The sequence below is a fragment of the Bufo gargarizans genome, chromosome 2, assembly GCF_014858855.1.
Source record: "Bufo gargarizans isolate SCDJY-AF-19 chromosome 2, ASM1485885v1, whole genome shotgun sequence".
In the NCBI taxonomy this organism is placed as follows: Eukaryota; Metazoa; Chordata; class Amphibia; order Anura; family Bufonidae; genus Bufo; species Bufo gargarizans.
The window spans coordinates 529,279,372-529,303,155 of record NC_058081.1 but is presented as its reverse complement, the minus strand read 5'-3'; the positions used below and the strand labels follow the sequence as shown (position 1 = coordinate 529,303,155).

General features: G+C 46.8%; 1 protein-coding gene across 1 annotated transcript in view; it reads left to right on the top strand.

Annotated features, from left to right (window-relative positions):
* LOC122926612 (solute carrier organic anion transporter family member 1C1-like) overlaps positions 1 to 23,784 on the top strand; it is a 110,725-nt gene that overhangs the window by 83,655 nt on the left and 3,286 nt on the right. Inside the window, exons 11-12 of the mRNA XM_044278037.1 lie at positions 22,078 to 22,262; positions 23,469 to 23,533. Coding sequence (XP_044133972.1) covers positions 22,078 to 22,262; positions 23,469 to 23,533 — 250 coding nt within the window. The remainder of the gene's footprint in view (positions 1 to 22,077; positions 22,263 to 23,468; positions 23,534 to 23,784) is intronic.

The window sequence follows — 23,784 nt, the reverse complement described above, 5'->3', positions numbered from 1 at the left end:
CTCTGCTGTTGCAAAAAACCTCCCTCTGAGTCACTTCGAAGAGACTGGCCTGAAAGTGCTAAAAATGACCCCTCTTCCTCATCCTCCTCCTCCTCCTCCTGGGCCACCTCCTGTTCCATCATCGCCCTAAGTGTTTTCTCAAGGAGACATAGAAGTGGTATTGTAACGCTGATAACGGTGTCATCGCCACTGGCCATGTTGGTGGAGTACTCGAAACAGCGCAACAGGGCACACAGGTCTCGCATGGAGGCCCAGTCATTGGTGGTGAAGTGGTGCTGTTCTGTAGTGCGACTGACCCGTGCGTGCTGCAGCTGAAACTCCACTATGGCCTGCTGCTGCTCGCACAGTCTGTCCAGCATGTGCAAGGTGGAGTTCCACCTGGTGGGCACGTCGCATATGAGGCGGTGAGCGGGAAGGCCGAAGTTACGCTGTAGCGCAGACAGGCGAGCAGCGGCAGGATGTGAACGCCGGAAGCGCGAACAGACGGCCCGCACTTTATGCAGCAGCTCTGACATGTCGGGGTAGTTGTGAATGAACTTCTGCACCACCAAATTCAGCACATGCGCCAAGCAAGGGATGTGCGTCAAATTGGCTAGTCCCAGAGCTGCAACGAGATTTCGCCCATTATCACACACCACCAGGCCGGGCTTGAGGCTCACCGGCAGCAACCACTCGTCGGTCTGTTGTTCAATACCCCGCCACAACTCCTGTGCGGTGTGGGGCCTGTCCCCCAAACATATGAGTTTCAGAATGGCCTGCTGACGTTTACCCCGGGCTGTGCTGAAGTTGGTGGTGAAGGTGTGTGGCTGACTGGATGAGCAGGTGGAAGAAGAGGAGGAGGAAGCCGAGAAGGAGGAGGTGGCAACAGGAGGCAAAGAATGTTGCCCTGCGATCCTTGGCGGCGGCAGGACGTGCGCCAAACAGCTCTCCGCCTGGGGCCCAGCTGCCACTACATTTACCCAGTGTGCAGTTAGGGAGATATAGCGTCCCTGGCCGTGCTTACTGGTCCACGTATCTGTGGTTAGGTGGACCTTGCTACAGATGGCGTTGCGCAGTGCACACTTGATTTTATCGGATACTTGGTTGTGCAGGGAAGGCACGGCTCTCTTGGAGAAGTAGTGCCGGCTGGGAACAACATACTGTGGGACAGCAAGCGACATGAGCTGTTTGAAGCTGTCTGTGTCCACCAGCCTAAATGACAGCATTTCATAGGCCAGTAGTTTAGAAATGCTGGCATTCAGGGCCAGGGATCGAGGGTGGCTAGGTGGGAATTTACGCTTTCTATCAAATGTTTGTGAGATGGAGAGCTGAACGCTGGCGTGTGACATGGTTGAGACGCTTGGTGACGGAGGTGGTGGTGGTGGTGTTGGTGGTACATCCCCTGTTTGCTGGGCGGCAGGTGCCAACGTTCCTCCAGAGGCGGAGGAAGAGGCCGAGGCGGCAGCAGCAGAATAGGCCGAGGCGGCAGCAGCAGAAGAGGTAGCAGGGGGAGCCTGAGTGACTTCCTTGGTTTTAAGGTGTTTACTCCACTGCAGTTCATGCTTTGCATGCAGGTGCCTGGTCATGCAGGTTGTGCTCAGGTTCAGAACGTTAATGCCTCGCTTCAGGCTCTGATGGCACAGCGTGCAAACCACTCGGGTCTTGTCGTCAGCACATTGTTTGAAGAAGTGCCATGCCAGGGAACTCCTTGAAGCTGCCTTTGGGGTGCTCGGTCCCAGATGGCGGCGGTCAGTAGCAGGCGGAGTCTCTTGGCGGCGGGTGTTCTGCTTTTGCCCACTGCTCCCTCTTTTGCTACGCTGTTGGCTCGGTCTCACCACTGCCTCTTCCTCCGAACTGTGAAAGTCAGTGGCACGACCTTCATTCCATGTGGGGTCTAGGACCTCATCGTCCCCTGCATCGTCTTCCACCCAGTCTTGATCCCTGACCTCCTGTTCAGTCTGCACACTGCAGAAAGACGCAGCAGTTGGCACCTGTGTTTCGTCATCATCAGAGACATGCTGAGGTGGTATTCCCATGTCCTCATCATCAGGAAACATAAGTGGTTGTGCGTCAGTGCATTCTATGTCTTTCACCGCTGGGGAAGGGCTAGGTGGATGCCCTTGGGAAACCCTGCCAGCGGAGTCTTCAAACAGCATAAGAGACTGCTGCATAACTTGAGGCTGAGACAGTTTCCCTGGTATGCATGGGGGTGATGTGACAGACTGATGGGGTTGGTTTTCAGGCGCCATCTGTGCGCTTTCTGCAGAAGACTGGGTGGGAGATAATGTGAACGTGCTGGATCCACTGTCGGCCACCCAATTGACTAATGCCTGTACCTGCTCAGGCCTTACCATCCTTAGAACGGCATTGGGCCCCACCATATATCGCTGTAAATTCTGGCGGCTACTGGGACCTGAGGTAGTTGGTACACTAGGACGTGTGGATGTGGCAGAACGGCCACGTCCTCTCCCAGCACCAGAGGGTCCACTAACACCACCACGACCATGTCCACGTCCGCGTCCCTTACTAGATGTTTTTCTCATTGTTATGGTTCACCACAACAACAAATATATTATTTGGCCCAATGTATTGTATTCAAATTCAGCGGGATATAAATTTGAGGCCTAGTATTTAGGCGCTGGGTGACCGGTATGGATTTAGTGACAGAATTAGACTTGGAAATGCACAGAAGCGTGTGTGTGAAGTTATTCTGAATGACCCTATGTGCACCTTCAATATTATATACCCTTTTAGGGATAGATTTCAAATAGCTCTGATATAGCAGAAACCACTAAATTATGAAATTGCTAAATTGGGAATTGTACTTCAACCCAGAACAAAAAATGTGCTTTGACGGACACTAAATATCTTGCCCAGCAACAACAGTACAGCGGTGGGTAACGAGAGATTTAGAGGGATTTAAATTTGAGGCCTAGTATTTAGGCGCTGGGTCACCGGTATGGATTTAGTGACAGAATTAGACTTGGAAATGCACAGAAGCGTGTGTGTGAAGTTATTCTGAATGACCCTATGTGCACCTTCAATATTATATACCCTTTTAGGGATAGATTTCAAATAGCTCTGATATAGCAGAAACCACTAAATTATGAAATTGCTAAATTGGGAATTGTACTTCAACCCAGAACAAAAAATGTGCTTTGACGGACACTAAATATCTTGCCCAGCAACAACAGTACAGCGGTGGGTAACGAGAGATTTAGAGGGATTTAAATTTGAGGCCTAGTATTTAGGCGCTGGGTGACAGGTATGGGTTTAGTGACAGAATTAGACTTGAAATACACAGTAGCGGGTGTGTGTGAAGTTATTCTGAATGACCCTAATGTGCACCTTCAATATTATATACCCTTTTTGGGATAGATTTAAAATAGCTCTGATATAGCAGAAACCACTAAATTATGAAATTGCTAAATTGGGAATTGTACTTCAACCCAGAACAAAAAATGTGCTTTGACGGACACTAAATATCTTGCCCAGCAACAACAGTACACCGGTGGGTAACGAGAGATTTAGAGGGAATTAAATTTGAGGCCTAGTATTTAGGCGCTGGGTCACCGGTATGGATTTAGTGACAGAATTAGACTTGGAAATACACAGTAGCGGGTGTGTGTGAAGTTATTCTGAATGACCCTATGTGCACCTTCAATATTATATACCCTTTTTGGGATAGATTTCAAATAGCTCTGATATAGCAGGAACCACTAAATTATGAAATTGCTAAATTGGGAATTGTACTTCAACCCAGAACAAAAAATGTGCTTTGACGGGCACTAAATAACTTTCCCAGCTACAACAGGACAACGGTAACGAGAGATTTAGAGGGATTTAAATTTGAGGCCTAGTATTTAGGCGCTGGGTGACAGGTATGGGTTTAGTGACAGAATTAGACTTGGAAATACACAGTAGCGGGTGTGTGTGAAGTTATTCTGAATGACCCTATGTGCACCTTCAATATTATATACCCTTTTTGGGATAGATTTCAAATAGCTCTGATATAGCAGAAACCACTAAATTATGAAATTGCTAAATTGGGAATTGTACTTCAACCCAGAACAAAAAATGTGCTTTGACGGACACTAAATATCTTGCCCAGCAACAACAGTACAGCGGTGGGTAACGAGAGATTTAGAGGGAATTAAATTTGAGGCCTAGTATTTAGGCGCTGGGTCACCGGTATGGATTTAGTGACAGAATTAGACTTGGAAATACACAGTAGCGGGTGTGTGTGAAGTTACTCTGAATGACCCTATGTGCACCTTCAATATTATATACCCTTTTTGGGATAGATTTCAAAGAGCTCTGATATAGCAGGAACCACTAAATTATGAAATTGCTAAATTGAGAATTGTATTTCAACCCAGAACAAGAAATGTGCTTGAACGGACACTAAATAACTCGCCCAGCTACAGCACTAGGGACAGATTTAGCTGGATATAAATTTGAGGCCTAGTATTTAGGCGCTGGGTGACCGGTATGGATTTAGTGACAGAATTAGACTGGGATATGGCCAAAAAATGAACAGACTATTGCTGGTTAAATGCACTTGGTGTGACAGCTTCACCCTGATGTAGGCTTTAGCCAAAAAACAACCACACCATTGAGGGTTAAATGCACTTGGTGACAGGCGCAGCTTGCCCCTGATTTTGTATATGGCCAAAAAATGAACAGACTATTGCTGGTTAAATGCACTTGGTGTGACAGCTTCACCCTGATGTAGGCTTTAGCCAAAAAACAACCACACCATTGAGGGTTAAATGCACTTGGTGACAGGCGCAGCTTGCCCCTGATTTTGTATATGGCCAAAAAATGAACAGACTATTGCTGGTTAAATGCACTTGGTGTGACAGCTTCACCCTGATGTAGGCTTTAGCCAAAAAACAACCACACCATTGAGGGTTAAATGCACTTGGTGACAGGCGCAGCTTGCCCCTGATTTTGTATATGGCCAAAAAATGAACAGACTATTGCTGGTTAAATGCACTTGGTGTGACAGCTTCACCCTGATGTAGGCTTTAGCCAAAAAACAACCACACCATTGAGGGTTAAATGCACTTGGTGACAGGCGCAGCTTGCCCCTGATTTTGTATATGGCCAAAAAATGAACAGACTATTGCTGGTTAAATGCACTTGGTGTGACAGCTTCACCCTGATGTAGGCTTTAGCCAAAAAACAACCACACCATTGAGGGTTAAATGCACTTGGTGACAGGCGCAGCTTGCCCCTGATTTTGTATATGGCCAAAAAATGAACAGACTATTGCTGGTTAAATGCACTTGGTGTCACAGCTTCACCCTGATGTAGGCTTTAGCCAAAAAACAACCACACCATTGAGGGTAAATGCACTTGGTCGCAGCTTGTGCTGGCGCACCACAAGACACAAAATGGCCGCCGATCACCCCAGAAAAATGAGACTGACAAACGGTCTGTGCAGCCTAAAAACAGTGAGCAATTGAGGATCAGCAGCTCAATGATCCACAGCTGCAGATCGATCAGTTAATCAAGTCCTTTGGAGGAGTTAATCTGCCTAATCTCGCCCTACTGTCGCAGCCGCAACCTCTCCCTACGCTAATCAGAGCAGAGTGACGGGCGGCGCTATGTGACTCCAGCTTAAATAGAGGCTGGGTCACATGGTGCTCTGGCCAATCACAGCCATGCCAATAGTAGGCATGGCTGTGATGGCCTCTTGGGGCAAGTAGTATGACGCTTGTTGATTGGCTGCTTTGCAGCCTTTCAAAAAGCGCCAAGAAAGCGTCACAAAAGCGCGAAGAAAGCGACGAACACCGAACCCGAACCCGGACTTTTACGAAAATGTCCGGGTTCGGGTCCGTGTCACGGACACCCCAAAATTCGGTACGAACCCGAACTATACAGTTCGAGTTCGCTCATCCCTACTTACAAATACTGATGCAAAATACTGACTGTCTGAAAGAGGTTTATGGATTCTCAAAATGGATCAGAAGAATAGAAAAGAATAGAAAAATAAACAGTGATGTTAACACAACATTACTGCCACTGCTCTGCATTCTCTCATGGGGCCACTACTGTCACTGTCACTCCCAGCTTCCCCAGTCTGTCATAGGGCCACTACTGCTGCTCCCACCACCATCCTCACTCTAAACACCCGCTCTGATGCCACACTACTGGAGTTGTTGCATGGAGCTGGTGTTGCTCCTGCCCTCCCATCCCAGACCTTTGTGAGGACGATCAATGGTGCTCGTAGGCATCAACCACCTGACTATACAGCAAGTCTCTGTAGTAGTACATTTTTGCAACTGTAGTACCCTAGAGCGGGCACTACTATTCCTACAACCTGCTACTATCTCTAATAACTAACCAATGTGTGACACCGCCATGCCTTTTGTTTCCAGGTCTGTTCAGAAAGTGCTATGTAACTGTTATTTATTGTATTTTATGACCTGTGCCTGATTTCCAGCAATTCCATCCTCTCCCCATCCTTGGAGGAGTGGGCTTGCCCAGATCTTCCAAGGGGAGGGGTGTCTTGCCTGTTCAGGGTTAGTTGAGCCTGTTTTGGTCCTAGACAGAGGCTAGAGAAGTAGTGCAGTGCAATCCTGGTCTAGAAACCCGACAGGGAGCACAGCAGGAAAATTGCAGCCAGAGTCAAGTCAGCCCTAACCCAGGGGTTGTAAGAGTTGCAACTGGGACCCGATAGTCTATCAAAGTGTGGTCAGAAGCCCATCGGGCATTGAGTCTGTTATCAGTGGCATGTAGCCTAGATGAAAGAGGCCCCTTACAAAATACCAGACAAGAAGGAAAGTTTAGCACAGCGGTAATAGAGGAAAGAACCCAGTTCACCTGCCAGTGTATAAGCTGCTACCCGCTTATGCCACTATTGAGTAAATCAACTCAACTTGTATCAGAGTCTAGATCTAACTCATTTGAGTTCCTAATGATTACGAACTTTCTGTGTAGCCACTACGTAAGTCGTGTGCCAGGAAGCCCAAGGCCTGGCCGACCTTCTGCACAAGGTATGTGTGCAGGGCTGGTACAGATTTTCTGGAAAAGTAATGTCAGCTTGGGACTCTCCACCTTGGAGGGGCACAAGCCATAAGTTCTCTGAAATGTGCAGAGTCAACTACATGGAAAGGGAGGGACAGTAGTACCAACAACTTGGCCAGGTGCACATTCGGCTTCTGCGTCATTGGATGAGTGCACGTATACTGTTGTCTTTTAGCAATCACCTTGGTGATCGATTGCTGTCGAAACAAGTGACAAGGAGAAGGATAAGCATTAGGAGCTATAGACGACATTGAAGTTGATGTGAAGGAATGACAGCTTCGTTCTGCTGACTGCTGGAGATGGGGTGCGGGCCAGTTGGAGATGCAGCGGTTGCTGCATCAGGCTGTATCACTAAATAAGTGGCACGGTTTTCCACTCCACTTTATGGTGACGCTCCATTTGTTAACGCAGGGCCTCTGTGCCAACATTAGCATCCTGGTCACATCTCACCTTATGCCCACACATCCTTCATACTGCCATGCAACTTCCCCCAGAGACTTGCTGAAAAACTCCCACACTGATGAGTATGGCATTATCCCTGCGCAACTGCGTGATGCCTGCCTGCCACAGCTTTTATGAACCCGTGCACTGCTAGTGGGTTCCTCACAGGTACTCTCCTCAGTAGCAGACAGTGTAACCCTCCCATGTTTGGCTGCAGATCTCCTACTGCTTCCACCCTGCTGTCTCACAAGCGCTCTGCCACCCTCGTCCCCTGATGATGACAATGGCCCCTCTTCACCCGGCTCCCATGTGTGATCAACTACATCGTCATTTACATTGGTTTGTTCCTTACTAATGTCACCCTCACCTGTCTCTTGTGCACGTCCCTGACCTCTCGCAACATGTGCTCCCACCTCGCTAAAAAGTGGAACAGAGCCGTTTGCATACATTACTTGGCTAGCAGAAGGAGCAACAAAAGCAAGAGACAGGTTCAGGACAGGTGAGGGCACAGAGGAAGTTCCTGGGACCTACCAACTAAGCATGGTGCCAGAGGAACCCACCCATTCCTGGCTGTGTGTACTGAATCTGTTGTCACCTGAGATGATGTTGAAGAGCGAGTCAACGATTCCAGTCAAAATACGACTGATGGATGACAGTGGCAACTCTGGACAGTTGCTGTGGCTGCTGCTACCGCCACCTCTTCCTTTGCTGCTACTTGTGCCGGCTACAGCAACAAAATTTTCGCCACTGCACATTCACTTTGAGGGCCCAGGCAACTATCTGTTGGCCATAGTGTACAGTAACTGTATCAGTAAAGTACCAGCGGTTCTACAAGATACTGACAGTGGTATATTACACCGCAATTTAATACTGACGCACAGTGGTTCAACAAGATGCAGACGGCAATATATTAGACTGCACTTTAATACTGAGGCACAATAATTCTATGTATAAATTAAAGTTTACCTAGGATTGTGGCAGCAGGTGAAGAAGATGCACACGGCAATTACAGCCAACCTGCACTGTCCCTGCAGTCTCGCTCAACACTAATAATAATCAGTGTGGCTTGTTGATGTTGCAGTGAGATGCCAGGTTTCTGAGCTCTCGAAAACTCTCTGCTAATACAGCACGTCCAGGCATTTCTCAACTGCCCAGCACAAGTAATGCGGTGATGATGATATCCTACCTCGTTGACAGCAGAAGGCAATCCTGAGAGAATGAAACAGTTTTCCTCAGTCTCTTCTTCCGGAGCATGGCCTACTAATAAGGACTCATGGATTCATACAAGCTAGTCCTTCAGTCCCATTCCTCACAAAGTACTGACATTCTTACCCATCTTTACAATATAGAAAATCGCCATTGGAGGAATAATCTCCAAACTAGGGGCTTGAGTGAGGGTACTGAACCTTGTCGGTTTGACGCATGTGCACGGAAATTCTTCAGTGATCTTCTTCAGCGCTCTGCAGATAATTTTATTGAAACAGACAGAATTCAGCTCGCTCTGGGTCCAAAGCCTTTAGACCCAAGAAGTACCAGAGACATAATATGCAGAAATCACTTTCTTAAAAGATAAAGATGCTATATTAAACAAAGCCAGAGAACCTTGAGCCTCTCAGTTTAGGGGTGAACCCATTCTCATCCTACCAGACTTGGCCAGGCGTACATTACAACTATGCAAGGCTCTGAAACCACCCTTGTTGCATTGAAAGAAAGAGGAGGTCCTTATAAATGGGGTTATCCCTTTTAACTTCTTGCTATAAAAGATGGCAAAATGGCAATCTTGTGGTTTTTAGCTCATTTTCCAAAGTTTTGGGGAGCTCTTGAATTACCCATGGTACACCTGCTGCCAGGGGCGTAGCTAGAACTGACTGGGCCCCACAGCAACATTTAGTATGCCCCCCCCTCATGACTATCCTGGCATTGTATGTGTGCATATTTTTGCCTTCAGTTTCATGTAAATGTTGGAAAAAAATGGATACAAAAGCGCAGCACACTGCTAATTTTGTAAAAAAAAAAAAACGCATACGTTAACGTATAATTATTATTTTTTTTACAATGAGACTCTATGGTGACGGATGCCACTGTATGGTGTCTGTCTGAGACATTTATTAACATATACAATTTATGTATACATTAGACAAATGGCAAAACGTGATGTAAAACTGGCCTTAGTGTGCCATGATAGTGCCAAGTGCCAAGCACTAGAGGCAGAGAATGGAGGCTGCAATGTACTGCATGCTATATTACCGGAGGCTGGCAGAGCGCACAGCCTGGTCCTGGTGATCAGTGGTGTGGACTGTATTCTACAAGGCTCACTCCACAGTATCATGTACTGGAATCTACAGTAAATACGGTAAAGATAGATAATGGGAGAAAAGAAGAAATGAATCACACATCCACTGCTAATGCTATGATCTCATCCCTGCATTTCTGCAGGAGACAGCACTGAATAGCACATGTGTACTACCTCTATACTACATGATAAATGAGGCATTAGTGTACATTTTCATCAAAAGGCATAAGCCCACTCACCACGCCAAGGTTGCCTCTATGAGTGGGTCCTAACCTAACATTGCCGCGACGCTGCCCGGCGACCACCGACGCTGCGGCGCCATCCCGGCCGGTAGCGGGGCCCAGCAGCCAAGCAGCACCCCTGCTGCCTGACCGTGCCAAACCTAGCTCTGGGCCCCACCAACCAGCCATAAAAACAGCACAGTGGCCCCCGTGCAGCACCGCACCGTGTGAACAGTTGTCAAAGCTCACCTCCTGGATCAGCACTCCTTCCATACGCCAGGTGATTTTAATTAGCCTAGTATTCTGCAGTAGGGGTTAAAATTAGCCTATCATGCTCTCAGTTGGAGTTCCTGTGAGCTTCAGAGCAGGTGAGCTTTGACAACTGTTCACACGGTGCGGTGCTGCACGGAGGCCACTGTGCTGTTTTTCTGGCTGGTTGGTGGGGCCCAGAGCTAGGTTTGGCATGGTCAGGCAGCAGGGGTGCTGCTTGGCTGCTGGGCCCCGCCGCCGGCCGGGATGGCGCCGCAGCGTCGATGGTCACCGGGCAGCGCCGCGGCAATGTTAGGTTAGGACCCACTCATAGAGGCAACCTTGGGGTGGTGAGTGGGCTTATGCCTTTTGATCAAAATGTACACTAATGCCTCATTTATCATGTAGTATAGAGGTAGTACACATGTGCTATTCAGTGCTGTCTCCAGCAGAAATGCAGGGATGAGATCATAGCATTAGCAGTGGATGTGTGATTCATTTCTTCTTTTCTCCCATTATCTAATACTGTAAAGATATTAGCCCTACCCAAGAAAAATAATATATTTAGTGACTTTAAAATCACCAACATATAGAGATGAAATAATACCACCATATTGGATAATAGCTCATACCATGACTGGATAACAAAACACTGTAACATTATAGCTCCATATCATGACTGGATAACACCACCATACAGCGACTGAATAACCGCCATACAGTGACTTTATAACCGCCATACAATAACTGAATAACAGTGCCATACAGTGACTGGATAACAGTGCCATACAGTGACTGGATAACACAGTCATACAGTGACTGGATAACAGTGCCATACAGTGACTGGATAACAGTGCCATACAGTGACTGGATAACAGTGCCATACAGTGACTGGATAACAGTGCCATACAGTGACTGGATAACAGTGCCATACAGTGACTGGATAACAGTGCCATACAGTGACTGGATAACAGTGCCATACAGTGACTGGATAACAGTGCCATACAGTGACTGGATAACACAGTCATACAGTGACTGGATAACACCAAAACACAATGACTGGATAACACCGCCATACAATGACGGGCTCAAATGATTTTGTACAAAATGTATTTGCTAAGCATCTCTAAGTTATTAGCAAAGCATTTGCAATGTAATATACTTTTGTACTCTACTTTTGGTTTGTAGAGTGCTGTTGCACTATGTGTTTGTCATACAATGACTGGATAACACTGCCATACAGTGACTGGATAACACTGCCATACAGTGACTGGATAACACTGCCATACAGTGACTGGATAACAAGGTTTAAGGGGACACAGTAAAGTATATATAGAGTATAAGAGGGCACAGTACATGGTATGATTAGGGGCACTGTACAGGCTATGGTAAGGGGGCACAATGCAGGGTATAAGGACATAGTACAGGTTAGTATGCACAGTATAGGGTATTAGAGGGCATAGTAGAGGTTAGGAGGCATAGTACAGGGGTATCCCCTTATGCTCCTGTAATGTGCCTCCTACAGGGTAGGCGACACAATAGAGTATAAGGGGTACAGCAAATAGGGCACAGAACAGGGCAGGGGGAACAATACAGTATTGGGCAGGGGGCACAATACAGCATAGGAGGTACAGTATAGGACAGGGGGGCACATTATAGAATAGGGGATACAGTACAGTGCAGCATAGGGGGACACAGTACAGCATAGTCGGCACAGTACAGGGCAGGGGGCACACACAGTGCAGCATAGGGGGCACAGTACAGGGCAGGGGGCACAATACAGCATAGGGGGTACAGTGCAGCATAGGTGGTACAGTACAGGTCAGGGGGCACAATACAGCATAGGGGGTACGGTACAGGGCAGGGGGTCACACACATTGCAGCATGGGGGCACTGTACAGCATAGGATACATAGTACAGGGCAGGAGGCAGAATACAGCATGGGGGCATAGTACAGGGCAGGGGGCACAGACTCACCATTGTTGGTCAGGCTGGCAGTGAGTCTGAGGGTCGGCAGCATTGGCTGGCAGGCAGGCTGCAGCAATGCTCAGAAAGCTGAGCAGGAGGTCAGCTGGCACAACAAGTAAGGCGGGTGGGCAGGTAAGAGAGACAGCCTGCCAGGCGGGCAGGCGCGCGGACGGTCACATCCAGAGTCCACATGGAGCTTCTAGGAGTCTGGGAGTGGGCCCTGTTTGTGACTGAAGTATTACTTGAAACGATTGGTCGAGCAGCAGCTTCCGCTCATTGCTGCTCCACCAATTGGATAACACAATGCAGCAGCGCAGAGGTAGGAGAATCCCTCTCTCCCCTCTCCTCTCCTCTTGTTTCATTGCGCAGCGTCACAACGCCCCTTCCCCGGGCAGGGAGGGATGGGAAATGAAAAATAAATTTTTAAAATTTTTATTATTAGAAATATGGCCCTGCTAGCCACACCCCTGCTACTGCTCCAGGGCACCTACTGAGCTCGGGCCCTGAAGCAGTCGCTTCCCCGATAGCTACGCCACTGCCTGGCGCCCAACACCTCCCTACATTTCTGCCATATAGTTCCTAACACTATCCTTTTCTTTGTGATGGTGGTTAATATGCCTGTCTTTATATACCATATTTTTCAGTCTCATTCTTTTAACCAAATTAGTAGTTATGTTTATTTCATGCAAGTTCATGTAGGGCATGTTCAGTTATACTGTTAAGAACCTAAGAGGTCTCCTCACTCTCAAATAAACCAAAACGACTCTTTGACACTTTTTGCAACACGCCAGACCTGCAGGGTATAGCGAAGTGAGGTCACGGTTATGGGCAATCGAGGGTTGCTCACTGTATTGGAGAACCCTGGGCAGGCATGTGGCAGTGAATGAGAGGTAGACACGGTTCCTCTGGGGCACACTCTGTATGTAGGGACCAGGCCTGATGGTGGATGAGGTGCCTTGGATGTTACGGGTATTTTGCGTGCCTAGGGCAAGGTCCCTTTAAGGTTTGTGACGCCAGTGCCTTTGACGGTGGCACACCGGTTGATAGTTGGAATAAGCGAGGTACACAGATGGTATAGTGAACCAAACGTTGCTTTACTTAACAGTCCAAGTTTGTACATACAGGTGGTAACACAGTCTTTTAGATCACAGCTTTACAAGCAGGCTTATTCCACAAGATGGCAGGTATTGATTATGCAAGATACTCAGAGGGTAAATCCACAATGCACTCAGAATCAGGTTGTACCTTTCCTCAGAAATAGTGTACACTGTTCTTTCTAGAACTCCTGTCTGGCTTTCTATCCCAAGGCCCGGATGCCTAAATGGTGGCTTAAATCCTTGGTAAAATATATATCTTCCTCTGGTATTAATTAAATCCTTGCTTTACTTTCTAATGCCTCTGCCCATCAGGGTTACTTATCTTTGCATGTGATATCCTTACTTGTCTGGTGAATGACTGTGGGTTTCTCCCAGGAGGTTCTGTCCTTCCACTGGGGTGACTTCAGAGCTAACTAAGGCTCTCTTGGCTTCAGGCAGGCTAGGTCTCTTCACTAGCCTCCTGGTCATAGCTAGCAGCCAGGGCTATCAAGCTGCATGTCAGGAGGAGGCCCTCAGCATATCCTGGGCTGGTGCCTTCTCACTTCTGTCTTCTCAGACTCCTGACTCTGCACTCACTCTCCCTGTCTGGGCCTGGACATTTATACTAGGGGCTCCCTATCTCCCTCTAGTGTCTGGGATGTCTAACTACACCCAACTAGGCCTGCTATTGCATCATACAGGGGAACTGTCACGAGGGTGTCAAGAGCCACGTCTGACTCCGTTATACCCGGGGTCAGGAAGTCGCAGCGGGTGGCTGCGCGCTCTATGTCTAAAGATCACGTTGTTTCTTAGTGATTGTTTTCTGTGTTTGCCTTGCAATCCTTTTTGTCTCACTCAGGGATCCGTAGCTTCTCCTCCTCAGCTGTTTTTTGTCTGCCACTCCCAACCTCCTTATATTCTCCTCTCACACTTCTCTAGTTGCCAGTTATAGAGCTTCCTGCCTGGACTTCTATACTGACCCACTGGAGCTGTGAATCCTGGTTGTTGTTCCAGAGTGCTACCCTCCGGATCCCTGTTGGGCTTTTTGTTGTCTCCTGTTGTCGCCCACCTGGGATTATATGTTGAGTCTGTATTGTCTGTCCTCCCCTTGGTGTTTTCCTTTAGAGCTAGTGGTGCGGACTAGTGTTCCCACTGCCCTGTTCACTATCTAGGGCTCATCTTAGGGAAAGCCAGGGTTTTAGGCACGTGATCGGCGTACGGGTGAGGAACCCGTCTAGGGACGTCAGGGCAGCCAGGTGCCAGCCGCAAGGTGAGTCAGGGGTCACCACCTTCCCTCTCACTTGGGCAGGGCCTTCCTCTTTCCCTCCCTCTGTGTCACGTATGTGATAGTCACGCCGATCGTGATATTATAACTGGCCCTTATTTTTTTGGGAGAAAAAAAATAAAATTTCTCTCTACTTAGAATCCAATATGGATCCTATTGCTGCTTTGGCAAAACAGCTTCAAGGCCTGTCTTTGGAGGTGGCAGGAGTGAAGGCGTCTGTCCTCCAACAGCAGCAAATGCAGCAGACCGCAAGCCCAGCAGTTGCTATGGGTAACCAGGTTGTTACAGAACCCAAGGTTGTTCTTCCTGACAGATTTTCTGGGGGAAGGGACAAATTTGTGACGTTCCGTGAGGCCTGCAAATTATATTTTAAGCTGCGCCCTTACTTGCGCCCTTACTCCTCAGGTAATGAAGAACAGCGGGTGGGGATTGTTATTTCCCTGCTTCAGGGGGACCCGCAATCCTGGTTGTTCTCGTTACCCCCTGGTTCCCAGGCTCTCCAGTCAGTGGAGGGATTTTTTGGGGCTTTGGGTCTCATATATGATGACCCTGACCGAGTCGCCCTGGCTGAGTCGAAGTTACGGAGACTCCTACAGGGAGATCGGCCAGCAGAGGAATATTGCTCAGAGTTCCGTAGGTGGGCTACGGATACTCAGTGGAACGACCCGGCTCTCAGGAGTCAGTTCTGCTCTGGGTTATCTGAAAGGGTTAAGGATGCGCTAGCGCTGTATGAGACCCCCCTTTCCCTTGATGCTGTTATGTCCCTCTCTATCAGAATAGATAGACGTCTTAGGGAGAGATCGAAAATTCCTGAGCAATTGGTAACCTCTCCCAAGCAGCAGTTAGTCTGTACTGACTTAGATGAGCCTATGCAGCTAGGAGGAACTTCTCGTCAGGTCCGTCCTCCTGAGGTTCGCTGTAGGTGGGGGGCTTGTTTTTTCTGTGGGGGGAGGGGTCATTTCATTAATGTCTGTCCCTCCTTTCTCAAAAAACAAAAGACCGTCGGAAAACAACTAACCCCAGGCTGTGCAGAGGATGTCAGCCGGGGGGTATACGTTTCCTCCATACGAACATCTCAATTTGTGTTGCCAGCGGTTATTGTTTTTGGTGTTAAGACGGAGTCTATTTCTTTTTTTCTAGACAGTGGAGCAGGGGTAAATTTGATAGATGCCCATTTTGCCCGCACTATGGGTTTGTCTCTCTGTACGCTGCAGAGACCTATTCCCATATTCGCTATTGATTCTGCTCCTCTGTCTCAGAGAAACCTCCCTCACATTGTCCATAACTTACACCTTCGGGTAGGGGACCACCATAATGAGTGTCTTTCATGTTACGTTCTGGAGGGCCTTCCCTCTCCTGTGGTATTGGGTCTTCCCTGGTTGGTAGCGCACAATCCAGTGGTGGATTGGCAGGCCAGGGAGATATTGGAGTGGAGTGAACATTGCAGAGAGAATTGCTTAAATAACAATTGCTTAATCGCCTCCATAGCTTCCCTACCTACATTTATTTCGGACTTTGAGGACGTTTTTTCTGAAAAGGGTTGTCAGAAGCTACCACCTCATTGTCCTTATGATTGCCCAGTTAACCTGATTCCCGGTGCAAAATTACCCAAGTCCAGGTTGTATAATCTTTCGGGTCCCGAGAGACAAGCCATGAAAGATTATATCTCCGAGAGTCTGGCTAAGGGACACATCAGACCCTCTTCTTCACCCGTGGCTGCAGGGTTTTTCTTTGTTAAAAAGAAAGATGGGGGCCTGCGTCCTTGCCTAGATTTCCGTGAGCTAAACCGGATAACCATCCGAGACCCATACCCTCTTCCTCTCATTCCTGACCTTTTTAATCAGATTGCGGGTGCTAGGTGGTTCTCCAAACTTGATCTTAGGGGGGCCTACAATCTGATTCGTATCAAGGAAGGGGATGAGTGGAAGACAGCTTTTAACACCCCTGAGGGGCATTATGAAAATTTAGTCATGCCTTTCGGTCTGACCAATGCCCCTGCTGTCTTCCAACATTTCATTAATGATATTTTTAGTCATCTCATCGGCAGGTTTGTAGTCATATACCTAGATGATATCTTAATTTATTCGGCTGATCTGAAAACACATGAAGTACATGTCAGGCAAGTACTGCAGGTCCTACGGACGAATAAATTATATGCGAAAATTGAAAAATGTGTCTTCGCCGTTCAGGAAATACAGTTCCTGGGATATCTATTATCTGCTTCAGGTTTCCCTATGGATCCTAGGAAGGTCCAGGCAATTTTAGATTGGGATCTTCCTGAGAACCTTAAAGCTCTACAACGGTTTTTGGGTTTCGCAAATTTCTATAGAAAGTTCATTAAAAATTATTCAGTGATCGTTAAACCCCTTACTGACATGACTAGGAAGGGGACTGATTTTTCTAAATGGTCTGACGCCGCTAAAATTGCATTTTCCTCTCTAAAAGAGAGATTTACCTCGGCACCTGTTCTAATTCAACCTGATGTCTCCCAGCCTTTTATTGTTGAAGTAGATGCGTCAGAGGTGGGAGTGGGGGCTGTATTGTCTCAGGGTCCGTCTCCTGGCAAATGGCGTCCTTGCGCTTTCTTTTCCAAAAAGTTATCTACAGCAGAAAAGAACTATGATATTGGAAATAGGGAACTGTTGGCGATTAAACTGGCGTTTGAAGAGTGGCGTCACTTCTTAGAGGGAGCAATCCACCCCGTCACGGTGATTACGGATCACAAAAAACTTCTGTACCTAGAATCGGCTAAGCGTCTCACCCCTAGACAAGCTAGGTGGTCGCTATTCTTTACCAGATTTAACTTTGTAATCACCTATCGTCCTGGGGCAAAAAATACCAAGGCAGACGCATTATCTCGTAGTTTCCCTGGAGGGGGTAATGTTAGTGATCCGGTACCTATTTTACAAAGAGGAGTGGTTGTCTCTGCTGTACACTCTGTTCTAGAGGGAAAGGTGTTAGAGGCCCAGGGGGACGCCCCGGCCTCTTGCCCCTCAGAGAAATTGTTTGTACCGTTAAACCTGCGTCTTGAATTATTAAAGGAACATCATAATTCGGCACTTGCTGGGCACCCGGGTAGTAAAGCAACCTTGGAGCTATTGTCTCGTCGTTTTTGGTGGCCAAGGTTGCGTCAGGATGTAATGGATTTCGTGTCTACTTGTTCTACTTGTGCACGCGCGAAAGTCTCTCATACACGTCCAGCAGGGTCTTTATTGCCACTTTTCATCCCCAATAGGCCATGGACACATCTGTCAATGGATTTCATCACTGACTTACCGTTGTCTGCGGGTAAAACAGTTATCTTGGTAGTAGTAGACAGGTTTAGCAAAATGGTACACTTTATTGCGCTACCCGCACTTCCTAATGCTAAGACTCTTGCTCAGGTGTTTATCAGTGAAATCGTGAAGCTTCACGGGGTCCCTTCCGATGTGGTTTCGGATCGGGCAACCCAGTTTATTTCTAAGTTTTGGAAAGCTTTTTGTTCCCGTTTGGGGGTACACTTGTCCTTTTCCTCAGCTTTCCATCCTCAGTCGAATGGACAGACTGAGCGTACCAACCAAAACCTAGAAACATATTTAAGGTGTTTTGTGTCTGAAAACCAAGAGGTGTGGTCATCATATTTACCGTTAGCCGAGTTTGCCATAAATAATCGCTGTCAGGAATCCACTGGCAAGTCACCATTTCTTGGTGCATACGGTTTTCATCCCCAATTTTGTACTTTCAAAGAGGGGGGGTCTTCTGGGGTTCCCGAAGAGGAACAGTTTTCTTCATCTCTTTCATCGGTATGGCAGAAGGTGCAAGCTAACTTGAAAAATATGAGTGGCAAATATAAATGCATGGCCGATAAGAAACGGTCGCCAGGTCCGGACCTAGGAGTGAATGACTATGTGTGGTTGTCTACTAGGAATATTAAGTTGAAGGTTCCCTCTTGGAAACTGGGCCCTAGGTTCATTGGTCCTTATAAAATAATAGCCGTCATTAACCCTGTGGCTTTTCGCCTGGAGCTACCTCAGACTTTTAAGATCCATAACGTCTTCCATAAGTCGTTACTCAGGAAGTATGTTCCACCTCTAGAACCATCACCGCTGCCACCTCCTCCTGTTATTGTGGATGGTAATCTGGAGTTTCAAATATCCAGAATTGTTGATTCTCGTCGGGTCCGCCGCTCTCTTCAGTATCTGGTGCATTGGAGGGGGTTACGGTCCCGAGGAAAGAATGTGGGTTCCAGCGTCAGAGGTAAACGCCAACAGGTTAATTCAGGCTTTCCATGCCTCTCATCCTGAGAGACCTGGTCCTGAGTGTCCGGAGGCCCCTCGTGAAAGGGGGGGTACTGTCACGAGGGTGTCAAGAGCCACGTCTGACTCCGTTATACCCGGGGTCAGGAAGTCGCAGCGGGTGGCTGCGTGCTCTATGTCTAAAGATCACGTTGTTTCTTAGTGATTGTTTTCTGTGTTTGCCTTGCAATCCTTTTTGTCTCACTCAGGGATCCGTAGCTTCTCCTCTTCAGCTGTTTCTTGTCTGCCACTCCCAACCTCCTTATATTCTCCTCTCACACTTCTCTAGTTGCCAGTTATAGAGCTTCCTGCCTGGACTTCTATACTGACCCACTGGAACTGTGAATCCTGGTTGTTGTTCCAGAGTGCTACCCTCCGGATCCCTGTTGGACTTTTTGTTGTCTCCTGTTGTCGCCCACCTGGGATTATATGTTGAGTCTGTATTGTCTGTCCTCCCCTTGGTGTTTTCCTTTAGAGCTAGTGGTGCGGACTAGTGTTCCCACCGCCCTGTTCACTATCTAGGGCTCATCTTAGGGAAAGCCAGGGTTTTAGGCACGTGATCGGCGTACGGGTGAAGGAACCCGTCTAGGGACGTCAGGGCAGCCAGGTGCCAGCCGCAAGGTGAGTCAGGGGTCCTTCCCTCTCACTTGGGCAGGGCCTTCCTCTTTCCCTCCCTCTGTGTCACGTATGTGATAGTCACGCCGATCGTGATAGGAACATTGCATATAAAAACACATTAGAACATACATTAAAGGCACAATTAAATATAACATTTCTGTTCCTTGTCAGTAGGAGTAACGCGCACACCAATTGACCCTTGTGTAGTGCCCACTCCTACCTAGTGGGACACTACATTTTCATTCCCTTCTAATTCCTAAAGTTCCAGAACCTGTCACTGACCTCTGCGCTGATGGCATGGCCACTTACGTCAGAGACAAGATTGGCAGTATCCGGCAGGACATAATCTCCCAGTCCCCAAATAATTTCAATCCTCGTCCCTCCCATTCCTCCACATGCACTCTCTCTCCTCTTTTGGCCCTATAACAGATGAAGAACCATGTCAGATTAGCTCCCACTTCCTCGTTCTCTTCAGAAGCACACTTCATGAGTCATCATCTGCTTTGCATATTCAAATCTCAGAGTGTGCTGACTGTAGCTGCAAAACAGTGGCCTCTAGTGCCCAAAATGCCAAATGACAGTTTCAATACAATTAGGCACAAACATCAGACAGGAAGAGCTGTTCCACAATCCCAATGCAGTGCAGCCATGATGTTCCTGCCATGGTCACTGACCATGTTACCCTGTTTTAGTTGGCGGGTAGACAGCCATTGGGATATTTGCAGCTTGATACACTTTAGCAACTGATCCGCTATGTGGCTACTCTCACCAGGTTAATCAGCATGGCAATGCTTCAGTTTATACATACGGTATGACTAGTGATAAGCAGCAGGGGCAATTCGAATTCGCAATATTTCACAAATATTTTGTAGAATATTCATCATATATTCTCGAATTTGAGATTATTTTATTGAATGCGAAAAATTGGCAATGTAAAAATAAAGTAATGTGAATTCGTAAAGCGAAATACAGTCGTGGGTCAATTTTGGCTACATTTTTCAAGCTGGTATAAGTTTCCTGAGACTGGAGAAAATGGGTGGCATGGCAGAACATTAGAATAGCTTTATATGCAGATAGAATCAAGTGCTCCAATATATTCGCGATTGCGCTAATCGGCAGTGATTAGAATATTTTTTCGCACTACGTGCAACTTTTTACACATTTTAGCAGGTCTGACTACTGATTGGTGCACTAAGTATTGTTCTGAACTTGACATTGCTTCCTTCTCATTGGCCCACAAGCAAGAAGCAGAGAGGAATGTGTTCAGATGGAAAAAAATGCTGAATATTCAATATAAGGAATATATAGCACTATATTCTAAATATTCTCGAAGTGGCGATATTCGCCATAAAAATTTGCTATTCGAATATTCGTGCTCAACACTACATATGACCAGGGGGAGGTGAAATAAAAGCAATGCTCTGCCCTGTTTTTGTTGGGGGAAGGGGGGTGTCCATCGAGGAAGAAGCGGAGGAGGTGGATAAATTGTAGGAACCAGATGACTCAAACGTTAATTGAAAACTCGCGTGTTAACGCAGTACAATGCGTTGAATGAAAGGGAACCTGTCACCATGAAAATGCAGTGTAAGCTACCGGCACCATGTTATCGATCAGGAGATGCTGAACAGATGGATAGTTTTATGGGAAACGATTCAATATAACTTGTATTTCATTCATTTATAATCCTGCTCATCCTGGGCTTTGGAGTCAAGGAAACGGTCCTATCAGTGATTGACAGCCTTCCCTCTATGACTGTGCATACACAGATAGCTGTCAATCACTGATTGGACCGCCTCCTTGACTTCAAACAACAGAATAAGCAGGAATTTAAATGAATGAAATACCAGTTATACTGGCTCATTTCCTATAAAACTATATATCTGCTCAGCTTCTCCTGCTTTATAACATGCTGCCCATGGCTCAAACACCATGTTCAACGTGACAGGTTTCCTTTAAACGGATATATCGATGCATTGACTTAAACTGGTATATTAACGCAATAAAATGCCTTGAATTAAACTAGTATATTAACACAATAAAATGCCTTGACTTGAAATGTATGATGTAGGAAGTGCTGGAAATATGCCTATAAAACACTTATGAACTGTAAAAGCTTGGCTACTTATGATGAAATTATGTTTGTGCAGGTACTGCAGGATTTTTGTGACTGAAGTGCATTACATGAACAATTTTCCACTGGCCACACTTGCCAGCAGCTTCCCTTCCGTCACTGTAAAACACACATACTGTACACCCCCCCACACACAGAGAACTCTGACCCTAAGCTTTTCCTTTGCTAATAAAACCATAACTTTTCTACTTATTAATTCAACCTGCCTAACTAAATATATCCCTAAACTATCCCTGCAACACCCTATGGCTGGCTTGTGTCTGCTATATGGGCTCAGAATGGTGTCTGTGCTTTAGACATGGCATGGAGACTAAGGGACCTGCCAATATCCTGCCCCCTGATTGGCTGACAGACTGTAAAATGGCAGGCACTGTTTTGTGAGTCGCCAAAACGTCAAATTCATTTGGAAGAAGAATTTTTGTGAAATTTGCAACAGATCCAATTAATTTGAAATCAATCTGCTCATGTCTAGTGTGCTGTATATGATAATGCTCTATGTTGTCACAGGTTTATCAGAACTGCTCGTGTATTGAATCCATGGGCTTCCCATCAGTTAATTCATCCGTAATGCTTGGCTCGTGTCCTCGCAGTGACAATTGTGATAAAATGTTCCTCATCTACATCATCACACAAACCCTCTCAACTTTTGTATTTTCAATCAGTGGACCTGCCTCCTACGTCATTGTCCTCTGGTAAGTCCCAGCACTTATGAAGGACATTTTCCTGGGCACTGTAAAGGAAAAAAACTATTGGCACCTGCCACATTTACAGGAGACACAGAAAGGTAGCACTAACCACACCTACGTGATTTAAAGGGAGATACAGGCAGGCAGTACTGTCTGTGTTACACCATTTACAGGCGTAGACAAGTGGTTCTATCTGTACCTATATCATTTACACAGGAGACGGAGGCAGTCTATTTGTACTTTACCTATGTTATTTACAGGAAAAGAAAGAGAAGCAGTACTATACCATAAGTACCTACATCATTTACAAGGAAAGGCAAGGAAGGCAGTATTAGGCTACTTTCCGTTTGAAGGCTCTCACAAGTGGCCCCGAACGCATCCGTCCAGCACTAATGCATTCTGAGTGGACGCGGATCCGCTCAGAATGCATCAGTCTGGCAGCGTTTGGGCTCCGCTCCACTCAGCAGGCCGACTACCTGAACTGCTGCTTGCAGCAGTTCGGATGTCCGCCTGGCCGTGCGGAGGCAAACGGATCCGTCCAGACTTATAATGTAAGTCAATGGGGACGAATCCGTTTGAAGTTGACACAGTATGGCTCAATTTTCAAACGGATCCGTCCCCCATTGACTTTCAATGAAAAGTCAAAACGGATCCGTTTGCACTATCATGAACAAAAATTTTATTTTATTTTTTGTTCATGGTAATGCAAATGGATCCGTTCTGAACGGATCTAAGCGTTTGCATTATAGGTGCGGATCCGTCTGTGCAGATACCAGACGGATCCGCACCTAAACGCAGGTGTGAAAGTAGCCTTATCAGTTCCTACATCATTTACAGGAAGAACCAGAAAGACACTAATATACTGTATGCACCCATAACATTTCCTAGGAACGACAGGGAGGCAGCGCTGTATGTCTACATTATTGATAGGGAGAGATAGGAAGACAGTACTATCTGTGGCTTCATTTAAATGGAGAAAACAGGAAGACAATACTTTTTACCCTACATTATTTAAAGTATAGACAGGAAGGCAGTGCTGTCTGTAACTACATGATTTACTTGGAGAGGGAGGGAAGGCAGAACAATCTTTCTAGACACCGGGTAAGGATTTAAATCAGTGGCCCTGTTGCTTGTCCTGTTCCTTTGTTGCTTGTCCTTGGTGTAGAGGCCTCACATTATGGCCTCTTCTAACCCCTCTCTGTTCCTGTGCAGGTGTGTATCTCCCGCACTGAGGTCTCTGGCTATCGGTATCTACATGTTTCTGATTAGAACTTTAGGTAAGTGGAAGTCACAAGTGATTAGAATGGAAGTCACTTACCTGGCAACAGGAGCCCCACAACAATAACAGCCACAGTTTTACTACTACGACAAACATTGTTAATGTGCTCGTAAAAACACAAGGGACCTAAAGCACAGGGGTCCTTGTGGAGCAGTGGAGTCAGCGGCTGTCATGTACATTAGGCACGCATCCCCAACATCTACTAGGGTCAATTTACCTCTTAGTAGATTTTGGGAGTGTTGGAGGAAA